The sequence below is a fragment of the Watersipora subatra genome, chromosome 6 (genome assembly GCF_963576615.1).
Source record: "Watersipora subatra chromosome 6, tzWatSuba1.1, whole genome shotgun sequence".
Lineage (NCBI taxonomy): Eukaryota > Metazoa > Bryozoa > Gymnolaemata > Cheilostomatida > Watersiporidae > Watersipora > Watersipora subatra.
Window position 1 is genome coordinate 41,498,140 of NC_088713.1, and position 21,987 is coordinate 41,520,126.

Genomic DNA, 21,987 nt, shown 5'->3' on the forward strand with positions numbered 1-21,987 from the left:
AGGCTACATCAGTACACGTGAAAAGAATTTTCTTTTACTTCCAAGTTCGAATTAAAATTCCTAAACCCTTGCATCAATAACTTATTTGCCATGTCTCAGCTAGATTTTTATTGCACTGTTAGAGGGCTTCACATTTATGGAAAGATGCCGGTCAAGAATGAAAAGGTGTTAATTACCTATGACTGTGGCGAGTTAAACATGAGCGATAAATTCTTCTTTATTCTAAAGTATTCCATAAACATGACCTTGAAAATAAACGAGTAGGTCGCCAAAACCCCGTACATAAAAGTGTATCAGGACTGCGATTTTATGGTTATAGTGTGGAACTGAGCAGAGACCGCATTTATTAAGAAGCTGCCCTGAGCCCCACATAAGTTTTAAAAACTTGGCTGTAGCCGCGGTCTATGACCTTGAACTAGAAGCGGCGCCCAACGACAGGCCGCGTGGCTTGAGCATAAGGACTTACGGTAGTCATGATATTTGCTAAAACATGATATTTCATGTTTTAGCGACCGCATTGTGTAATGAAAATATCTTTAACCCTTTGAGCCCTAACAGCTATTATTCCGACATTGCATAGGGTGTGTCAGAAACCCTAAGGGCTAGAAAACCGACATTCACAAGCATTCACATGGTTCTGTATACAAATGCTGTTTTTAGGTAACAGCGTAAACCATCAAATTAATTCTTGCACAGAGCATCAGACCAAAAATTTCACTTCCATTTTTAGCCGTTTCCAAATATCTCTATCTACTTCCTTCGTAATAATAACAATTATCTAAGACAATATGGCGAAAAAAATGAGGTTGTTGATAGGTCATGGATGATGGTGATGCAAATGAAAAATATGCTACCAACTATAATTTTCCAGATTAATTTGAGTCATGAAACGATGATGAACATGTGCTCAATGGAAATGATGCTACTGTAAACATTTTTAGAAGTTTTTAAAATCGTACAATAATTTATGGTTTTAGCTCAAAGAATGGTGAAACACTTTACTATATTTGGTAACATCTGCTGTGTGTTGTCAGACTTTCTCACCCGTGGTTTACCAAATATCATTGCATTAGCACATTTAGATACCGTACTTTTCGGACTATAAACCGCACCCCTATATAAGCCGCATCTGCTTTATTTTCCAAAACGATAATAAAACAATACATAGGCCGCACCTTTGTGTAGGCCGCAGGACTCAGGGTGGTGCTTTTTAACGCGGCAGCAAATTTGCTGTTTAAAACGGAACAGTGCATAACGGCACTGTTTCGTATTAACCAATGCTTTTTAACCTAGTGCCTAACAGAACAGTACCGTTAGGCATTGTTTCGTATTTTCTTTCACCGCTAGAGGCGCACTAACTGGAGATTCTGGTTAATGCGCCCTAGCGATGAAAGAAAAAGCTACAGATTAGCCACACCTTATATAAGCCGCATGGCTCAAATCATCAGAAAAAAGTAGCGACTAATAGTCTGAAAAGTACGGTATATTTAATAAAGTTAAAAAACTTCCGATCGTTGGACAAATTGTTGAGGTTTACTGCCACACACTGACAGGAGCGACAGGGTTCAAAGGGTTAAATGTACTGAATCCTAATTATTTGCTATGTTTTTTTCTGGCGCAAAGCTACATTGCTAATTCTGTTAGTTGTAGTACTGAAAGTAGTGGCTGGTCTACTAGTAGTGGTAAACTCATGTCTCTCAATCATCTATTAGTTGTCACCTCAGCTACAAGGGTAGCAGCCGTTATTACATGATAACATGATATTTTTCATCACATAATATTTAAAAATATTCTTGTGTAGAATATCTTTAGCTCTTCACTGATGTGTACACTACAGATGTGTACAGATGTGTACAGATGTGTACTCAGATATACAGATGTCACTGATATGCATATTGCTATAATTCATCTAATTAATACTTTACTATGAATTAATAAAAAACAACATGCTTATTTTAAGCGATCCCACAATTACGACTGCCACCGTACCTCAATCTGACCTTTTCCAAACACATTTATAAAAATGCATTAAAAATGTCTATTGATCACAACGAGCTTTCATGAAATATGCATTAGCTATAGCAAAACAAATGTTTCTGCAAAACTGTAAATATATCTTTCTGCAATTCAAAGGTGAACTTACACCATTGAATTGATGAAAATACTATCAATATAAAGCTAAGGCATCAAGCTTCAATTTAATGTAATTTTTGTCTTTAAAAGCAATAGTTGATATCAATAACGAGAGAGTCAGACAACCGCGCAACTAGTGATGTCATTTTGGCACCAATTCTTCTTCTGAGTATTTTAACCACAATCAAGTTTTGTTGATTTTAATCTTGAAACATCCTGGCAGTCAGACCACTTCAAACATCAAAACAATCACAAATGATAAAAAACTATCAAAACTTTCCGATGAAATCTACTAAAATTTTGTGTAAGTTTATTTTTAATCTTTATTAATTTTTCTTTTCATTTTTGCTTTAAAAGAGTTTCAAAAAAAGCTTTAATATCTAAGCTAAACATACATTAACAGCTTTACCTAGAAATAGCCACCGAGATGAGTGGTTAAAACTACCTCTGGCCAAATTACCGTGAGCTCATTGATTTAAGATATAGTCAAAAAAACATGTTAGTGAGTCAATCTGGAAACCTTTGAAGTTTGTGAGAATGCATATAATTTTTGTGTTTATTATGATCGGTGGTGTCACCTTTCCATTCTTGACTCGCCCACAATCTGGAACAATCTGATTTTAGAACAAACATTTGTTCTGAAATCCCATTTGAAGCATGAAATCCCATGAAATTAAGGGAAACCCATGAAATCCCATTGCCATCTATGGCAACGGGAGATTCTTTTGCGCCAAGAAATTGCCGACCACTCTAGTTTCTTGTTACAGAGAAATTTTAACTTGCAACCAAAACATCAGCTCAATTCCTTGGACTAATAACAAGTCCGGTCAAGTTTGAATGCACCTCAAGATTGATAAAACGACAAAACCAGTGATACCATTTATAAATAATAATAAAATGGTTTTCTATGGAGTTGCGAACGGTTCTGAAGCTAGATTTAAGAATGTTTAAAGATTTTACTGTATTGAGAAAGGTTCAACTGTATGGAGAGAGGTTTGACTGTATTTATAGAGGTTTTGACTGTATTTAGAGAGGTTTTACTGTGTTGAGAAATTTTTGACGGTATTGAGAGAGGTTTGACTGTCTATACAGAGGTTTGACTGCGTTGAGAGGAGTTGTGACTGTATTTATAGAGATTTGACCGTATTTAAAAAGGTTTGACGGTATAGAGAGTGGTTTGACTGTATAGAGAGAGGTTTGACTGTATTTAGATAAGTTTGACTGTGTTGAGAGAGTTTTGACTGTGTTGAGAGAGTTCTGCCTGTATTGAGAAAGTTCTGACTGTATTGCGAGAGGTTTGACTGTGCTGAAAGAGTGACTAGATTAGAAAAGTTGACAAATATAACAAAGGAAGATTAAAATATTGATGTAATAGTTGGCAGGACAATTTGCCTCAGAAAAACAACAAGTAGGCACTAAAGATGATCTATTATGCTGACAATGGTCAGTGTTGGACATCTATTTATATATTTCTCAAAGTTGGTCGTATGTCGTCTGTAGGTTCGCTCAGCTATGTCTATTAGTATCTTAAAATAAAGAGTCCGTACCAGAGAAGATTTGATCGCAGACCGTCCTGTTCACCAGACAACGCTGTGCCGATTCGGCCACAAGGGTTGATAGACTCGCTAGGCCATATATGTCGCTATATGGGAGCAAATAGGCTAGCGCTTATGGTCATGACGAAAAGTAATGGCGTAGCTCCGCATAAGCCGTAGCTCTTATTAGTAAGCTTACTTAAATTATCCATCGGAAATGTGCCAGGCTAATAATAGCAAGTGGCAGGCAACTCTCATTACCTCTCATTGTTTATACCCTAGGACACTTATATTTCGCTAGTATTTAGTTTCGTGAGTAGCATACAGAGTAAAATTTCGCTGGAACTTAATTTCGCAGCTCTGATGAGTGCGAAAATATAGTGATGTGAAAATAAATGCAGTGGAACAAACATTAGATTACTCAGGTCCAGTTCGCTGGTACGAAATATTTTTCAATTTGGGACTACCGTACTGTTTGGACTATAAACCGCACCTCTATATAAGCTACATGTGCTTTATTTTACTGTGCTTTTTAACGCCATTTAAAACGGAACAGTGCAGAACGGCACAGTTTCGTATTATCCGACGCTTTTTAACTTAGTGCCTAACGGGACAGTACCGTGAGGCATTATTTCGTATTTTCTTTCACAGCTAAAAGTGCACTAATTGGAGATTCCCGTTAGTGCGCCCTAGCGGTGAAAGAAAAAGTCACAGAATAAGCCACAGTGATTAGCCGCACCCGTGTAGGCCTACCTATAAGCCGCATAGCTCAAATCATCAGAAAAAAGTAGCTGCTAATTGTCCGAAAAGTACGGTAGTTTGTATTTGTGAACCGCAGGTAGAAATGTGTAGGCTAGATCAATAATGTAATTTGATCGCTTGCTGCCATTTGTTTCCTAGACTATCAATGACGTCAAAGTCGCAGTGACTGATTGGTACCAATATTAGAATTCAAGTATTTATAGCACGCGGTGCCGCGGTGGCCATGGCACCGGGTTGTTATTGCTTTTGGTTGGTAATAAAATTCATCACCACAATAATTATTATTCAATTTTATGACTTTTCCTACCAGACTGTCATCCTCATCAGTTACAAATTCAATGACTAAACTAATATCATCATCTTCTTCATTTGTCTAGGCTTTTCCAAAAAAAATTTATTATCTTAATTTGTTTTGCCAAGCTGCTCAGTCGGTGTATTAGCTATAATGAGTTTAGCAAAACTTGCCCAATGAGCCAACCACACACGAAAATTCCCTGCATTTCTAATATGACGATTTTGTTGTGAATATCAATGAAGAAAGCCATTTAATTTCGCGTTTTCGCTCGTTTGTTATGATAGTTTAGTTTCGCTCATGAAATTTTCGCGAGAGGCTGTTGCTGCGAAAACGCGAAAGTTAGATGCCGCGAATACATAAGTGTCCTAGGGTAAGCTGATTTTTAATAATCTGGCAACGCCGGGTAGCACAGCTAGTTTCTTATAAAGGAAAATGTTCAAATAAGTAGAAACAGAGTGTCTGCAATGTATCTTAGCTAGCTTTTATACTTACATCGTTTTCCAATCTTTCTAAAGCTATTGCAATGCTTGCAAATCTATTGTTTTCAATCCAAATAAATTATATAATTAATTTTTATATACCGTGAAACCTCTAACTGAATGCTGTCACTATTTGAGCGCCACCTCTATTTGGCCGCTACCTTGAGGGAAGGGTTGAAAAACAGAGGACAATGGCGTTCAATTAGAGATTTTACGGTAATAGAAATTTACAACAAGGCAATTAAAAGGTTAACAAAGATTCTCAGGAGCTCAGCAGTCAAGGATAACTAAAACAAGTCAAGTCAGAAAAGTTAAAAAAGTAACGACTAAATTAGTTGTTTTCTACAATTTTAACATACTTATGTCAAACTACTAATGGCTGCTCAATTGTAATAAAAAATATTTTAATGAAATAATTTATGTAATAAAATGTAAATAAAATAAGATAAAAATAAAATGTAATAAAAAATATTTTTAAGATAAAAAATTTGGAATTGCGTGCAAGGTTAAGTCTAGTTTTTCTTTCTAAAAACTTACGTGTAAGAGAAGGGCAGCAACGAGGAAGGACAACCCCTGGCAATAGCCTACTTCCGCGTCATAGACGCTATAGGCTTTGTTAAGCTTATAGAGGACATCCTGTCCGACGCCCCCAACATCTTTGAAATAATCATGGGCAGGGAAGGTACGATGCATGTCTCGTAATATTATGTCTTGTACAGGAGAATCCTGCCAAAATGAAAAGAGCGCAGACATTAAGCAGCAGGAACATTGGAGGAGGGTAAAGGATGGTTCACAGTATATCGTCGTATCTCGGCGTTGATGCCACAAAAACAAACCAACTCTTAAATCAATTTTTAAGGTTTCCAGTTGATCATCAATCCAATTAAGTTTAGAATAGAATTTAGCTTTTATAATTTTGAATAAAAAATAAAATTTATGCAAACAATGCCAAGATAAAATACACCCAAATTAAATATTTTTCAAAAGTAAAAAAATCTGGTTAACAAAGATGGTCATTCGGTAACTATCAAAAACCTAACTGCAAACAAAATAGTTAGAATGCAATTGTTTAATATGCTAATTAATACTACATTCGTTACCCCTACTAATTCATTGTGTCTCTTCCAGACACTATGAATATTAATATATCAATAATGCAAATTGTTTGTTCAAACAGGGCTGGTTCACACTATATCGCCGCATCTTGGTGTTTATACAGCGAAACTTCGATGATCGTCGATGATAACACTGTTCACACTATCACGAACCCAGCTGTGTACTACCCGCATTTGCATTAGCAAACACTCCTTGATGTAGTGTTCTCAATTTTTTTTCAAACTTTTCGTGGAGAAACCTCTATATTTTCGCGTGCTTGAATCAAATACTAGTCCCGGAGCGACTATGGGAAACGGAAATAAATCACGCTATAAGCGACTGTGAATTACTATCGCTGAAATGGTTCACATTGTACAGGCTGTCATCGATGCTCAGCGGAATATCGGGAAAGTTTGACAACTGCAAACTTTCCTGGCGTGTCCGCGTTGCTTCATTGATGCCATCGGTCCCCATAACACATAGTTGACGATGAACGCCGAAAGGACAACCAAAAGGAGATATAGTGTGAACCATGCTTAACCCTTTGAACCCTAACGGCCGGTTTTCCGGCATTGCGTAAGGTGTGTCAGAATCCTAACGGCCAGTTTTCCGGCATTCACAAAGCTTTGTTACCAAAAACTGTTTTTAAGTAACAGCATGAACCAATCAAATTAATTCTTGAACAGGATGTTAGACCAGAAATTTTGCTTCCATTTGTAACAGTTTTCAAACACCTTTATCTACTTCCTTCGTTATAATAATAAATATTATTAGAATGATATAGCGAAAAAATCGATATGGTAGGTCATCAATGATTGAGATGCAAATAAAGAATTTTATGATGCTAATTATAATTTTCCAGTATATTTTGCGTCATGAAATCATGATGAACATGTGTTCAATGGATGATACTACTGTAAATGCTTTTCCCAGTTTTTAAAATCGTACTGGTTTTAATAGTTTTAACTCGAATAATGTTGAAGTACAGTTTATTTTCTGTTTGATGACATTTACTGTGGACTGCCCAACTTTTTTACTAGTGTTTCACCAAATATCATTGTATTATGAGCACATTTAGATATATTTAATAAAAGTTTAACAACTTCGGATAGTTGGACAAATTGCCCAGGTTACTAACAAGCATTGACAAGGATGGCCAGGGTTCAAGGGGCTACAGCAAGAAAAAGGAGTAAACTGAAACTACGTTATGCAAGATTATGCAAAGGTTTTGAGTGTTTTCATAGAGTTAAGTCATCTATAGAGTTATGTAATATATAGTTATGTAATCTTCTACAAATTATGCAATCAAGCAAACATGCATCATTGGTACCCTAGGACACTTATGTATTCGCCTCATCTAACTTTCACGTTTTCGCGGAGTCATCCTCTCGCAAAAATCTCATGTGCAAAACTAAACTATCATAACGAACGAGAGAAAACGTGAAATTAAATAATTTTGTTCATTGATAATCCAAGAAACAAATGGCAACAAGCGATCAAATTGCATTTTCGATCTCCCCCACACCATTCTACCTGCAGTTTACAATTACAAACTAGTCCCAAATTGAAATTTTTTTTATCGGTAAACTGAACCTGAGGAATCTAATTATGTTTGTTCCACTGCATTTATTTTCACATCACTATATTTTTGCACTCATCAGAGCCGCGAAGTTAAGTTGTAGCAAAATTTTACTCTGTATACTACACACGAAACTAAATACTAGTAAAATATAAGTGTCCTAGGGTATGATAACAACAATGAGTTAGCCTTTGTTCCAGTCTATTTTCCATAATTATCCATAGAGAGGTCTGCGAGGCATCAAGAGCAAGCCAACGTATCAGAAGTTGTGTTTCCCATTGAACAGACCAGATGTGAGTATACAGTCGTAACCAGATACCAGCCCTGAGCTCCACTCACTTTAGCGATGAGAATTCTGTATGCTTCAACGAGCTCTTCAGAGTGTTGGCAGCCGGCTAGCAGCTGCCATACTGCCCCTCGAAGGGCCTCGGGGATCCCTCTTTTGCACAGCGCCGGCACCTGTAATAATATTCCATGATATCAATATTTACTACACCAAATTTATACATTCTCTACGATTCTTTCTGACATATGAGGTGTCATCATCATAGCTGCAAGTAGTTAGGCCTTTAAACATGAGCTTACTCAATTGTTGTCAATTTTATCAGAAAGTATTTTTCTATCAATTGCGATTGTTTTGGATATTTGAAGTGATCTGATTGACAAGATGTTTTAAGATTAAAATCAATAAACCTTAATCTCTCTTAAAACAGCAAAAAATACATGCGAAAAGATTTCACTAGTTGTTATTGTTGCCATAGTTGATATCAGCTATTGCGTTCAAGTTGCAATGTTACTAGTCTCTATTCTATTGGTCTCTTTGCAACTATAGACGTCATAATCGTACTTTTGGTTAACTTGAGCGTTTTAAACGCTAGAAAGTTTTTTTATTGATTTCAATCTTGAAACATCCTGGCAGTCAAAACATCTCAAACATTAAAAACAATTACAACTGATAGAAACACGGGTACTGTCTGATAAAACTTACTAAAAATTTTATGAAAGCTCATCTCTAACACGCCGTCCTCGCAAACCGTCCGCGTAGTAGGTGGCCTCCCGCATACTAGGCCACCTAGCAACTATATCTCGAACTGTCTTATATGCTCGTATCTTAAATTTGTCTCATATCTCAAGGCAAATATTCGCTCGAAATGTTCCTTGTGTCTCATAATCCTCGTATGTTGCGGTCTGACTGCCAAAACCAAAATGGATGCTGTCCTCTACACGCTAGTGAACCTGACTTTCTGACAAATGTCAAAGGCATTGCTTGTTTCACATGAATGTGTTTATGATGCCATGTAAAGACTAAAGCTATAATGATAGCATAATAAACATTAGATCAAGATGAAAGTAATAGAGATTAGTAAACAGCTAGGATCAATCCTAATCTGATCAATTTAAAGAGCCTACAAATTATACTGACTGAAGGTACAACTAGACACCGCAACAAACATATTTATATGTCTAAAGGCTGGTTCACATTATACCGCCATATCTCAGTGTTAATTCCACAATACTTCGGTGATCGTCGATGATAACAAGTTCACAATATCAAAAACCTATCCACGTTTGCATCAGCAAATACTCTGTGACGTAAATTCCACATTTTTCTTTAAAAATTTTTGTGAAAAAACCTTTTGTTTTCTTATACTAGAATCAAATACTAGTCCCGCAGCAACTATCATGAACACAAACAAATAAATCGCGAATTACCATCGCCGAAATGGTTCACATTGTAAAGGCTGTCATCGATGCTCAGCGAAATGTCGAGAAAGTTTGATGGCTGACAACTTTCCCGACGTGTCCGCATTGCTTTGTCGGATGCAATCGGTTTAGAGCTCACATAATCAACGATGAGGGCCGAAAGGAAAATGAAGACTTACAGCGATATAATGCGAAACAGCCTGTAGTGAACAAGGAAGGCCTGAGAACTTCCTCTTAAAATTCTGCTATCACAACATAACATAATTAGCCCAATGTGATCCTCCAGGCTATGCTGCCGATGGTCAGCCATGTTTAAAGATGACCTTTCACAAAACTTTAGTAGATTTTATAAAAAAAGTAACAGTATTTTTCAATCCTTTGGAAGTGTTTCGGATGTGTGAGGTAATCTGACTGAATGGATGTCTCACGATGAAAATTGACAAAACTTGATCATGGTTAAAATGCTCAGATCAAGCGAAAGTGGGATCATGATGTCTGTAGTTGCAAAGAGACCAACAAACTAGAGACGTGTAACGCTGTAACTTGAACGCAATAGCCAATATCAACTATCGCACCGATAATAACTTGTGACATCATTTTGATTATACCATTTATACGATTGGTGATATATGGGTTGCGGTCACAGAAACCATGGTTAAGTCGCAAATCACGAAGTTGAGTTATTCGACTTTAAAGTTCCACTAACTGAATTTATAATTTTGGTAAGGATTTTGATAACACATGCTTCTGGACTAATCAAAGAGTGATCTTTCTGAATCTGAAGTCAGTTTAGATAATAAATGTCTTAAAACCTCGGAAAAACCCCTTAAAACCGTTGCTATGCTAAACAGGAAGTACTGATAAATGGCGTCCGAAAAACGTAATCGTTTCTTTTTTGCCGATTTGAGGGATAATTCTGACATTTTGGACACTTATAATGAGGACTTTGGTATTCCAATTGATGCCAAAAGCAGTGTAAGTAAAGGGAATGACCATGATATATTCTTAACCATTCATATAAGATTTTTACAATATTTAATTATAAGAATAATTGTTCGATTTTATAAGATTTGATTATAAGAAAAATTATTCGAATTTGCAAGATCAAAGTATAGAGTGACCAATGATGTGCAATATGTTACTGCTATTATTATTTTTTAACATTTTGTGGATCATACTACGGTTGTGCTCAATATCGCGGCACTGCCAAGCCGTTTTAAATCTGCAAAATTAGGTAATACATTTTCTTATAGATATACAGCCATTTCTATGACAACCAGCCAAAATCTGTTTAGATTTTTAAATTCAGCATAATTTTTTTGATATAAATACAGAAACCTAGATAAATATCACAACCTCTTAATATTGGTTGCTATGACGTTTTGAAATGCAAACAAAACTGTGCATCGGTTTTCGTTTCTCAGACTTTAACACCAGTTTTCTCGGAACTAGGTTTTCGCACTGATGGTAAACATGCATTCAGTTTATTGACCATAAAATCTGTTGTAATTAAGCTAGAATCAAAATTTTTTTTGCAAAATAATTGTGAGAATTTTCTCCTTCTGGTGATGCAGATAACTCTAGATCTTATAATCTCGACTTAACCATGGTTTCTGTGATCATGACACATATATATAAATGGTGGCAATTTTAAATCGTCTACCTTCGAAAGGCTAAGAAACATTTAAATCGTCATACTTTGAAGTTTAATGTATAATGTAAACATGATTTGTCTCTGGGGACAACGGTCATCTCTGAACCATGACAGGAGAGGGGCTTTGGAACTTGTTGAATACCCAACATTTTGTCCTTGAATTCCTTTGAAACTATTAATTACAAACTAGAAAAGCAAATTACGATAAAGGTTTTTCAGACATTTTATATTTAGGCCTAAAGTAATTATATTTTAATTTGATACATATTATTACGGGACAAACTTAGCTCTTATTTTCTCAAGGTGTCGTCTAGATTTCTTACTGAAACGCCATTAAGTCATCATGACTAAGTAACAACCTAAATGCGTAAGCCTATAGGTATACACAAATCAATAATAAATATGAGCAATACTTTTTACTGAATTCTTAGAAATTTGTCCTTGTCGGACAGTTCATTACGGTTATAGATTTAAAATTATTTTCACCGGTCAAAAGGATCCAATTGCAACTGCTAGAATGAAGAATATATTAGCTGCCTCACTGAATACTTTCATGCTTGAGAAACTAGGGATGCCTGACATCCCCTTTACACACTGTTACCGTTGCCGGCACCTCGAATGCTCTGTGTTTTGAAGTATATAATTGTTGAGCAAAAGACCAAACACGCTGTGGTAAGCTGAGCATTGAAGAGTGAATGAACAGCAGGGCATAACATGATGACAGTCGCCTATCGCAATACTAATACTTTTGTTGCTGTAATACAAACTACTTAGGGGGCCTCCTGAACACATGATCATTATGGTTGAAAATGCAGTTATACAAAATTTTACTAGATTTTATCGTAAAGTATGGGTATTTCTCTATCATTTGCCTTTTTTTTCAATGTTCGAGCAGATCTGACAGCCAGGATGTTTCAGGACTAACACCGACAAAACTTGATCACAGTTAAAACGCTCAGATCATGCCACATTGTCATTATGACGTTTATAGCTGCAAAGAGATCGACAGAATAGAGACGTTTAACATTGCAGCTTTGAACGAAATATTGAACAAAATAGCTGATATCAACTATAACAATGATGTGTTTTAATCTGTGTTAACAATCTGGGTGTTTTAACTGCAATCATGTGTTTGTCAATTTCAATCTTGAAACATCCTGCCTGTGAAATTCCCTCATAAAAAACAACAACAAATGATAGAAAACTATCAATATTTTCTGATAAAATCTACTAAAAGTTCATCTTTACCAACAAAATTAGTGGAATTTTATATGAATGACTGAAACCAGCTGAGGACACAACTAAAGATGCTGAATATAACTAGTTTAGCAAAAGATATTATTTTTATATCCATTATTTCAAATTGGCTATACTAAAATCACCAGGTCTTTCTCAACCGGTTCTGATCTGGGGATGTCCCATAACCGATAGAGGAAAAGAAGGCCTCATTCAGTACTTCTAAAAGAAGTATTCAAAGTGGTTTATGATTGCCATAAACTGGCCATTGGGTCATGCCAGCAATAACATGAAGTCATGGTTGTTAACAATTACTGGTTACTTATAACTGGCATCATAAAATAGCTATGGTGAACATTCAGCTGTGAGACGCTGGGTGAAAAAAATCATTGTTGGAGAAGCTTATAACCGCAATCATTTTCAATTTGTGATCGTAACAGCTTCGCATTTGTTAACTCTTTAGCTACAAATTTAAATTTTTACCAAAACGTAATTGAATATTCAATAAAACCTAATATTTGACAAAGACGCATATAAATCGTCATGACCTTTGAACCGGAAAGTGGGTGAAAAAGAGTCTAATACCAAATTAATCAGCATAAAATTTTACATCAGCTGATACAATGAAAACTCTGAATGTGTTGCAGAATAAGCTCAGATATTTTGACCAGTTCCGCTACTGACTTGAGTAACAAGTTGGGCATATTCTGAGTCAGACGAGATATCACTATTGTTATAGCCCAGATCAGGGATGGCCAAATGATTTTGGTCATGATCCGCAACAACCAAATCTTACAAACTAAAGATCCACAACGAGCTGAAGATGTGCATTTTTCTTTTTTACCATATATAAACATGCAATTATTTGTGCATATCTTACATGAAAGCATCAAATACAATTTTTAAAAACTTTGTTCAAATACATAATTTGACTAAAAATCAGTAAATGAATATGCTGTAATAAATATGTTTGATATCAGTGAGAAAAATGATGAGTGGACTTTCACTTCACAATACTATCAAAACGTGGTTTTCTGCCACTGACAGCGCATCTTAAAATTCATGAAGAGGAGTATTTGTAAGCCGTATTCTATGACTGTTTTTTCACAAAATTCATTGCTGAAAACAATGCATTCACAAAAAATTTAAGAAAAGTTTTAAAAAATATTTTTTTAAACCAAATTAAAAAAAATACATCAAAAATATTTTTTGACAGCCATCTTAAAAGATCAACCAAAAAACTATAGAGATCCACATCCGGATCTAGATCCGCCATTTGGCAACAGCTGGCCTAGATCATTATTATTATTACTGCAGGAAATTCAATATTCAAGCACTATGTTTTCTTGACTGGCATGATGCACATTTGAAGCTGTGCGCAAGTACAGCTTCAGATGCGCATCATGCCAGTCATGGAACATCATGCCAGTCATGGAACATCATGCCAGTCATGGAACATCATGCCAGGCATGATGTTCCATGACTGGCATGGAACATCATGATTGGCCTCGCGGAACATCCGCACAGCTTCAAATTTTTCAGCATTTGAAGCTGTGTATCTGTAGTTCGGATGCTTAATGGACATCTGCACCACAGATGCGATGACCCCATAGATCAAGTATTAACCTAATTAATGACCCAATAAATAGCTACGCAGTCTTGTCTAAGCTTAGCAGCATACGTTCGAAAAATTGGCGCATAGAGACCGCTCAAAATAAAAACGACTGAAGTGTGAAAATAATTAGAATGAAATAGCCTGCGCGAATTTTTAATGGGCATCATTCACAAGTGCCGTTTTCGTCATTTGCAAGCATGATGGATACGGTAAAGTTTCGCGAATCGCAAAACCCACTTAGCTTGTGGATTTTCCATGATGCGATTATCTTGTGGATCGACTCAAATTTGCGCCACATGCTCATCATGGGAACATAGTGAATAAGAACTGTGTCCGTCTGCCTAAAGCCACCGATGACGACTAGAAAAATTAATTGTGTTCTGCTGGATTCAAACTCTTGAGTTTTGTGATTGCTCAAATAAGAAGTTGCGTTTCCAGTTTCTTGGAGTTGCGTTTCCAGTTTCTTGGAGTTGTGTTTCCAGTTTCTTGGAGTTGCGTTTCCAGTTTCTTATCACAAAAGAACATTCGTGTTCTTTTCATAGGGATCGATGTCAGCTTACAACCGACTGGCATCTGACTGACTTTATGATTTTCTTTATATTTGCTTTTAAAAGCCAATTTTTTCGAATTTTTACTTTGATGAGATATTTGAGATAATGACTGTCTCTAGTGCTATGACTCAATAGATAATTATCAGAAGTCGATCGATCTGCAGTTTGTCAAACCTCCCTAGCTGTAATACGCCTGACGGCACAAAGGTCATTGCCAAAAATAAATTGCAATAAAATAAATTTTGCAAAGCAAACTAAGCTCAGCAGTGAACTGTAAACATGTTTTTTATTGGCTCAATGCAGCTGATTGTATCCTTTCATTAAAGTAGACACGATAGGCTAATTGATCAACTACAGTCATACCTTGACATACGAGCCTGTTACGTTCTGGTGCTGAGCTCGTATGTCAATTTACTTGTGTCTCAAGGCATATTTCCTGTATAAAATATATCAGTACACATTAATCCGTAAGAATACTGTGAAAAAAATACTTAAACAAGATATTACATGAAAAAACATGATTTTAATTGTTTCAATCCAGGATTATAATTCCTATGTGGCTAGCTGGGCTGTTCATAGCTGAGTTGAATATTATAGTCTGTGGTTAAACTCTCTACAGTTATACTCCGACACACGAGCTTAATGCGTTCTGGGACTGAGCTCCTATGTCAATATATTATTATATATTATTTCATATATAAAATACAAACTACTCTTGAGGTACGCAATGCGTTAAAGGAGAGTAAATTATCAGGTGTTGTCAGCGTTTGGAATGCCAGTTGCTAAAGGCCTGGCTACACACTAGTACGAAATGCATCATTTGTGTGGTTGATGCGCCATTTTAAAATGTCTGTGCTGGTCTTCGTCGATAGAAATAAAGCCGATGCAACAGCGATTTGAAGGAATAGTGCATTATCACGATCACGATTCAATTTTATTCATTTCTGATAATGATCAGTTAGCCAATCATGACGAAGCGGCAGGCAAAGCTATCAAGCACTGTCTAAGAACACCACACGGATGATCGGCCATACATCATTAGCGTCAGCTTATGATGAATGGTCATCGTACTTCATCAGAATTCTTTTGAACCCTTATCAGATATCAGCCTGATTCGACAACTCTCACGTGACATCGTACACCTCCACTTGTTTTCTATTATAATAAAGTTACAAAATTTTCTCATTGTATTACGAAGAATTAAAATTTGATATTTAAATTGCGCGGATAACAAAAGTGAGAGCATGCGAGCTTTGTCATTAGTAAGTCATAACCCAAAATGTACTTTTCTTTCCGACTCCATGTCATGTCTAGCTTGCCTATTTCAGGACATGCCTAAAGGCTGAGTACCAAAAGAGAGCCAATAAATTTTTGTATCATTTGGCATCCTCAGTGGTCTGCTTTAAGTTGACTTGCCTTGTGTCTCCTAAAGGCCGGCTCACACTATATCGCCATTCGTCATCGTTGATGCCACGATATTTCGGTGATCGTCAATGATAACGGTGTTCACACTTTTACAAACCAATACCATTTGCATCAGGAAATACTCCGTGACATATAGTTCCCATTTCTCTTTTTAAATTTTTGCGAAGAAATATATTTTTCTTCGTGTGCTGGAATTAAATACTAGGCCCGCAGTGACCATCATAAACGGATATGAATAAATCACACTATCCGCGACCGCGAATCACCATCGCCGAACTGGTTCACATTAGAAAGGCTGTCGTCGATCCTTGGCGAAATATCGGGAAAGTTTGACAGCTACAAACTTTGCCAACGTGTCCGTTGACGGTTCACATAATCCATGATGAACCCCGAAAGAAAAACACAGGCAAACGGCGATATAGTGTGAACGCCCTTTATGTACCGGCGGCAAATTGCTTGCTGTTGTGAAGGTGGTGACAAAAATAGAATAATTATTCAATCAGTTTGACTTGTTCAAATGCTGACAAAAGAAACAATTGCCTTGAAGGTCGTCGAATAAGAACTCAGACCCGTGTTTCCCTGGAGCTGCATATTCCACTACAAGATGCTTACCTGTTTCGATTCGAATAGCATCAGATTCTATTAAATTTGATCGACAAAGCTTCGACACGACATCAAGAAAGACTGATAGATATTGGATTAATATAATTGATACAAATATTGAACTTATTGAGAATGTATTGTATATGAAAGTCATCTTGAACCACAAGATTACCAAGAAACTCTTTGTATCATCGGTAGGTTTTCATGACTCAGTTAATTCCCTAGGTTGTGTAGTCGATGGAAATGATGAAAACCCAAAAGTCAAGTGAGTTTCATTACTCGTACAAGCTATTCCATTTCAAACATTTTCCAAACTTCACTCATTTCTGAGTGAAGAGACAAGAGTGCACCGCTATGACTTCTGGGATAAAAACTCTTCCTCTTTTTACAAAGAGCCTGAATTAATCCAAATATGAGAACATGAATTGAAACACTTACTACGTGCTAACTCCATGCCGCTCACTGCCAAATCTGTGCCATTTGCCCAATGAAAACAGTGTTGGCTGATCAACAATAACACCGCCTAGACATTTTTGCTTGTCTGTTGCAATCAATTTATTGTTCTAGTCATTGAACCTCAGCCAACAGAAACTTTTTCTCCGACTGCATTGTTCAGCTTAAATGAAAACTTTTAGACATTTCCCTGAAGGATGGTCACCTGGGTTTGACCCCCAAGTCTTCCAATTGAAACCTCAACACTTTACCTGAAATGCACCCTATCTGTGCCCAATTATCAATACTGGTAAATCGGCAGCCTTACTAGTAGTCGGCAGAGTACTAGTATAATACTAGTACTCTGGCAGTCCTGTGCACCATGGGATATCGTCATGTGTAATAACTATACACACAGTCATTTTTAGATGTGGAAGGGTGGTGCAGATGGTAGCTAGCTTGTCTGGGAATCTGATTAGATGGGTTTAATTCCTGTGGGTTGCACTTTTTTCTAATACTCATATGGTAGTAAATATTGCTTGCTGCTAGTCAAATGAAATACAAACTAAATGACGCACCAGTTTAGGACGAGTAGCGAGGTTGGCATTCCATTTCTTGAGCGTTTCATCCCAGTCCTTCACGAGCTCCTCATCGGTAATGTCCTTGGTCACATGACCTGACCCGCTGACCATGGGAGATTCATCATCTACAGACAAAGGTATCTCAATACTAAATGATATGAGAAACAATCACTTTGAACCCATCTCCGATTTAGGCTTGCAAATCAAAACTATGAATCAAGTAGTTCAGGCGAATTTGATTTGAGTTTGAAGCACACGAAAACCAGATGACCAACATCAATATATTTAGGAGTTTAAAAACGCTTTCACTACGACCTTCAATAGGTTTGCATAATCTTTTCCATACCTAGTACTTTTTAGTATCTTCTAGTACTACTATATTCCTTGGGCAGCAAAAGCTAGCAGATTACAGTTTTATCAACATGTTGATATATAGACAACTCAACACTACGCTAGTCATGTTGAGTTCCATTCCAATATTGAGCATCTAAGAAGAACCCTGAAAAATATGGCCTCAGAAAATGGCAGAACACTGCAAGCATTGAATATCGCTATTACCGTAAAACCTCTATTTGAGTGCCATGGTGCTCTTTTTTTAAGCCGTCCACTATAGAGGTGGCGCTGTATTTTTCCACTAACTCGTCAGAAATTTGGAGAGATAAATTTAACCATTTTATAGGCGAAGGGATGTTAATGTCGCGATATTTTACACTCTCCTTCCGGCGGATCAACATTAATGCTATCAACCTCAGCATTTTTGCTAAACAATTTTTCATATACAGTGAAACCCGGCCATACGACATTAATTCGTTCTGGTGTTGGCATCATAAGGCCGAAATGTCATATAGAGGGATATAGAAAAACACAGTAATTATCTAATGCAAACATCCCCTGGTAAAAAACATTAAAAATTTGTATACATACTGTACATATTAAAAATGAGTAGCAAAATACTATATTAACCTTAGTAACTATAGTTACCTACAGTAATTTTGGTGTACTTAGTGGTTATGATCTGCAATAAATTGTAACATTACAATGCACAGTATGTACCGTATGTAGCTTTTACCTTTGGGACAGACAGACAGACGTATATAACATAAACTTTGAATTTAACTTAAACTAATTTAGCTTACCAAACACACACTTAAGAAGCTAACTTAGTTTGTATTTTACTGAACTCAACTTTAATTTTGCCATCGTCTTAATTAGAGCTGCACAACGATTATAAAAATTAATCGCGATTAATAACTGGTCTGAACCAGTTAATCTTCGATTAATCTTAGAATTAATCTAGCATTAACGCGATCATTGTGCAGCTCTAGTCTTAATTAATCGTCTTATGAAACTTGAGGAATGCTGAACTGAGAGAGGGACACCAACTGCCAAATGCCACCAACCACCTAATGCAGCACGCCAACCGCCAAATTTGAATTTCGAGACACATTTGTGTTGATGTCAGATAGCGAAAAAATGTCGTGACGAGGGGTGAAGAACATCGTGTTCCACATCAAAAGGTCAAAAACCATAAAACAGGGACACTGTAACCTGGGTTGCACTGTACGTTGAGGTATCAGATCGAGTTGAACAAGGAAATACTTTGAGTAAAACATTAGCTGGATACAGTTATTAATTATTTCAATGGTGTCACTTTCAAAGTTTTCAAGAAAAAACTGTAAAGCCTTGTCATTAGGAAACAAACTTTGATACGCCCCAACAATGGCCGCTACTACGTCGTACGGTGTTCCTGAAAAATATTCCCAACGTCCATCATAACGCTTTAAAGCCTTCGGATAAGATTGTAAACCACATTAATGACTAATCTAAAAAAAATGGATCAGATTTAGACCTTAGTGATTTTGAATCAGAGTGTAGTTCTGATGATTGTGACGATCGATATTTTCAGGTACACCATCACTAAAACCATGACAACCTCTACAGAAACAACGAAAGAATTATTTGTTATTGATATAACCGAGTCCTTACTAGTACTGTTTTGTGAGCACTTTTTTACTGATCATTTTCTATTATAGGTTCATAAAGATCGAAGAATGTCAAAGTGGCAGTCCAATAGAGGTGGCGTTCAATTAAAGGTTGTTGCGGCATTTTTAGCCCTTCTCCAATTGTAGCAGTCAAATATTGAAAATTTTAACCATTTTAAAAGCTGAGTGTAAAAACTGGTGTGCAGAACCAATAGTTGTAGAAGAAACTTGAATAACTCAAGACAAACGTAATCATATAACTAAGAAATTTGTATTCCTTATAATCAACACACAGATGTTAATATTCACTGTTAGACAGATTCGAAATGTTATAAACCTTTTCATGTCAAGTGAATGCAAAGTTTTCACGTAGGCGTTATTATGGAAAATACAGCATCTGAATTATCAGTTTGAGGAAAAATTGAATAAGGATGCATTGGTTTCATATTCATGACTTACAGCCTTTCATTATCATTCAAGTTATCGCTTAGTAGAATCGCTTGCGATGTGACGATCATCTGATTTTTCTGCAGACCATTAATGCAGTAAGTATACAGTATGGTAAGCGTACAGTATGGTAAGTGTACAGTGTGATAAGTATACAGTGTGGTGTACAGTATGGTAAGTGTACAACATGGTAGGTGTACAGTATACTAAGTATACAATGTTGTAAGTATACAATGTGGTAACAACAGTGTGGTAAGTGTACAGTCTGATAAGTGTACAGTCTGGTTAGTACAGTTGGGTAAGTATACATTAAACCTCCACTTACAATTGCCCTAAGATTTGAATTTTTTAATTTACGATAAAAGAATCAAGCAAATATTTGTACATCAAAAACAATTTCGATCAAATGACATTTGATTTCTCGAACCACTACAGTTTCATGTCATAAGTGAATTGAAAATGGGGAGAAAGAGAATTACAAATATTAAAAAATGATGAAAATCTATAAACAAGTTAAGTGAGTTTAAACTGTTACACATCTCTGTAACCAGTTGCATCTCCAATCCTATGCATTACAAAACCTCAATTACATGAGTAAAGGCCGGGCCACACGTATCGTGTAATTTCAACTAATCTGGGAAATTCCATGCATATGAAATTTCTGACCTGCCACACGGAGTTTCCCCACCATGGATTCGTACGAAACTAACTTTCAACTAGCCAATCAGAACGCGGTGATAAATTGAAGCCGATTCCGTTTCAATCATTTGCTTCAGTACAAACATGCGCAAAAGAAAACAACCTTCAACATTCAACTTTTTCAACCGACCAATCAAACAACGATTCGTAGGAATTTCTCATGTTTCGTCCAATTCAGGATTCGTTCATCGTGCGCAACCAACAATGGACGAATTCGTCCAAATGTCAATTCGTACGAATCGTTTCGTCCAAATTTTGCCGATTTCGTGAGAATTTTGTCTCGTGTGGCCCTACCTTAAATCTATGATCACATATTTGTAAAAAACAAAGAAATCTCTTTTTATTTATTAAGTACTATTTCATGTGGTTTGACAACTCTTAATAAAGTATCTATTTTGTTACTTCCTATGATTACACCAGCATTCATTGAGGAGTCATAGTAGGTCTGTGGAACATATGAAATGAATTACAGAGCGTTTTAAAGGGTATGTTTGATTACTCATATTCCCAAGAGCAGCATGTGTCACTGCAAACACCTGCTATCCTTGTCATCTGCCATGCATTTTTAATTATCCCAGTCATATCTGTCAAGTCTAACACCTCACCTATTCGCATGCCTTGTAGTAATACAGCTAGAACCTAGTCCTGGAATTAACTTTGCTAATTGAGGTTTGACTTACGTTTTTTGGTAAAACAGACAACGCTCTTTGCAGAATTTTATGAAAATAAGTAAATTTAATTAGAAGTGGTTCAGAAAATGCCGCAAAAATGTAATGATAACAATGAATGTTGATTGTGGTGAAACATTATTTTAAGTGTTAAATGAATACATATACAAGATAGATCATGCTTGAAAGATGAAAAATGTGAAACAGCAACATTGCTCTTACATTCCCCGGCATTGATATTTTATTCATAGTATAAATGAAATAACAAAACCTTATTGGAATTTTACTTAAGTAGACATGCCTTTCAAAATCAAACAGCAAGTTAAAAGCCTTATTAATTCAAACAAGCAAACTTCACATAGCGGAGTTTAAGAAATAAGAAATCTGAACGGAAACATAAAATCAACCAGAATAGTGACTAAGTGATTACAAGTGCTGAAGCAAACCCAAAATATGTATAGCAAAAAAGCGAGGTTAATAGTAAAAGTGACGTGTGTCACAGCAAACACCTG

General features: G+C 36.3%; 1 protein-coding gene across 2 annotated transcripts in view; it reads right to left on the bottom strand.

Annotated features, from left to right (window-relative positions):
- Positions 1-21,987, bottom strand: part of LOC137398913 (rab GTPase-activating protein 1-like) — a 95,908-nt gene that overhangs the window by 20,787 nt on the left and 53,134 nt on the right. For both annotated transcript variants that reach the window (XR_010979055.1, XM_068085076.1), the window contains exons 12-14: positions 17,677-17,804; positions 8,218-8,337; positions 5,742-5,930 (exon numbers count right to left, since the gene is read on the bottom strand). Coding sequence is in view for 1 of the 2 variants with exons in the window: in XM_068085076.1 (XP_067941177.1) it covers positions 5,742-5,930; positions 8,218-8,337; positions 17,677-17,804 (437 nt within the window). In the remaining variant the exon portion in view is untranslated. The remainder of the gene's footprint in view (positions 1-5,741; positions 5,931-8,217; positions 8,338-17,676; positions 17,805-21,987) is intronic.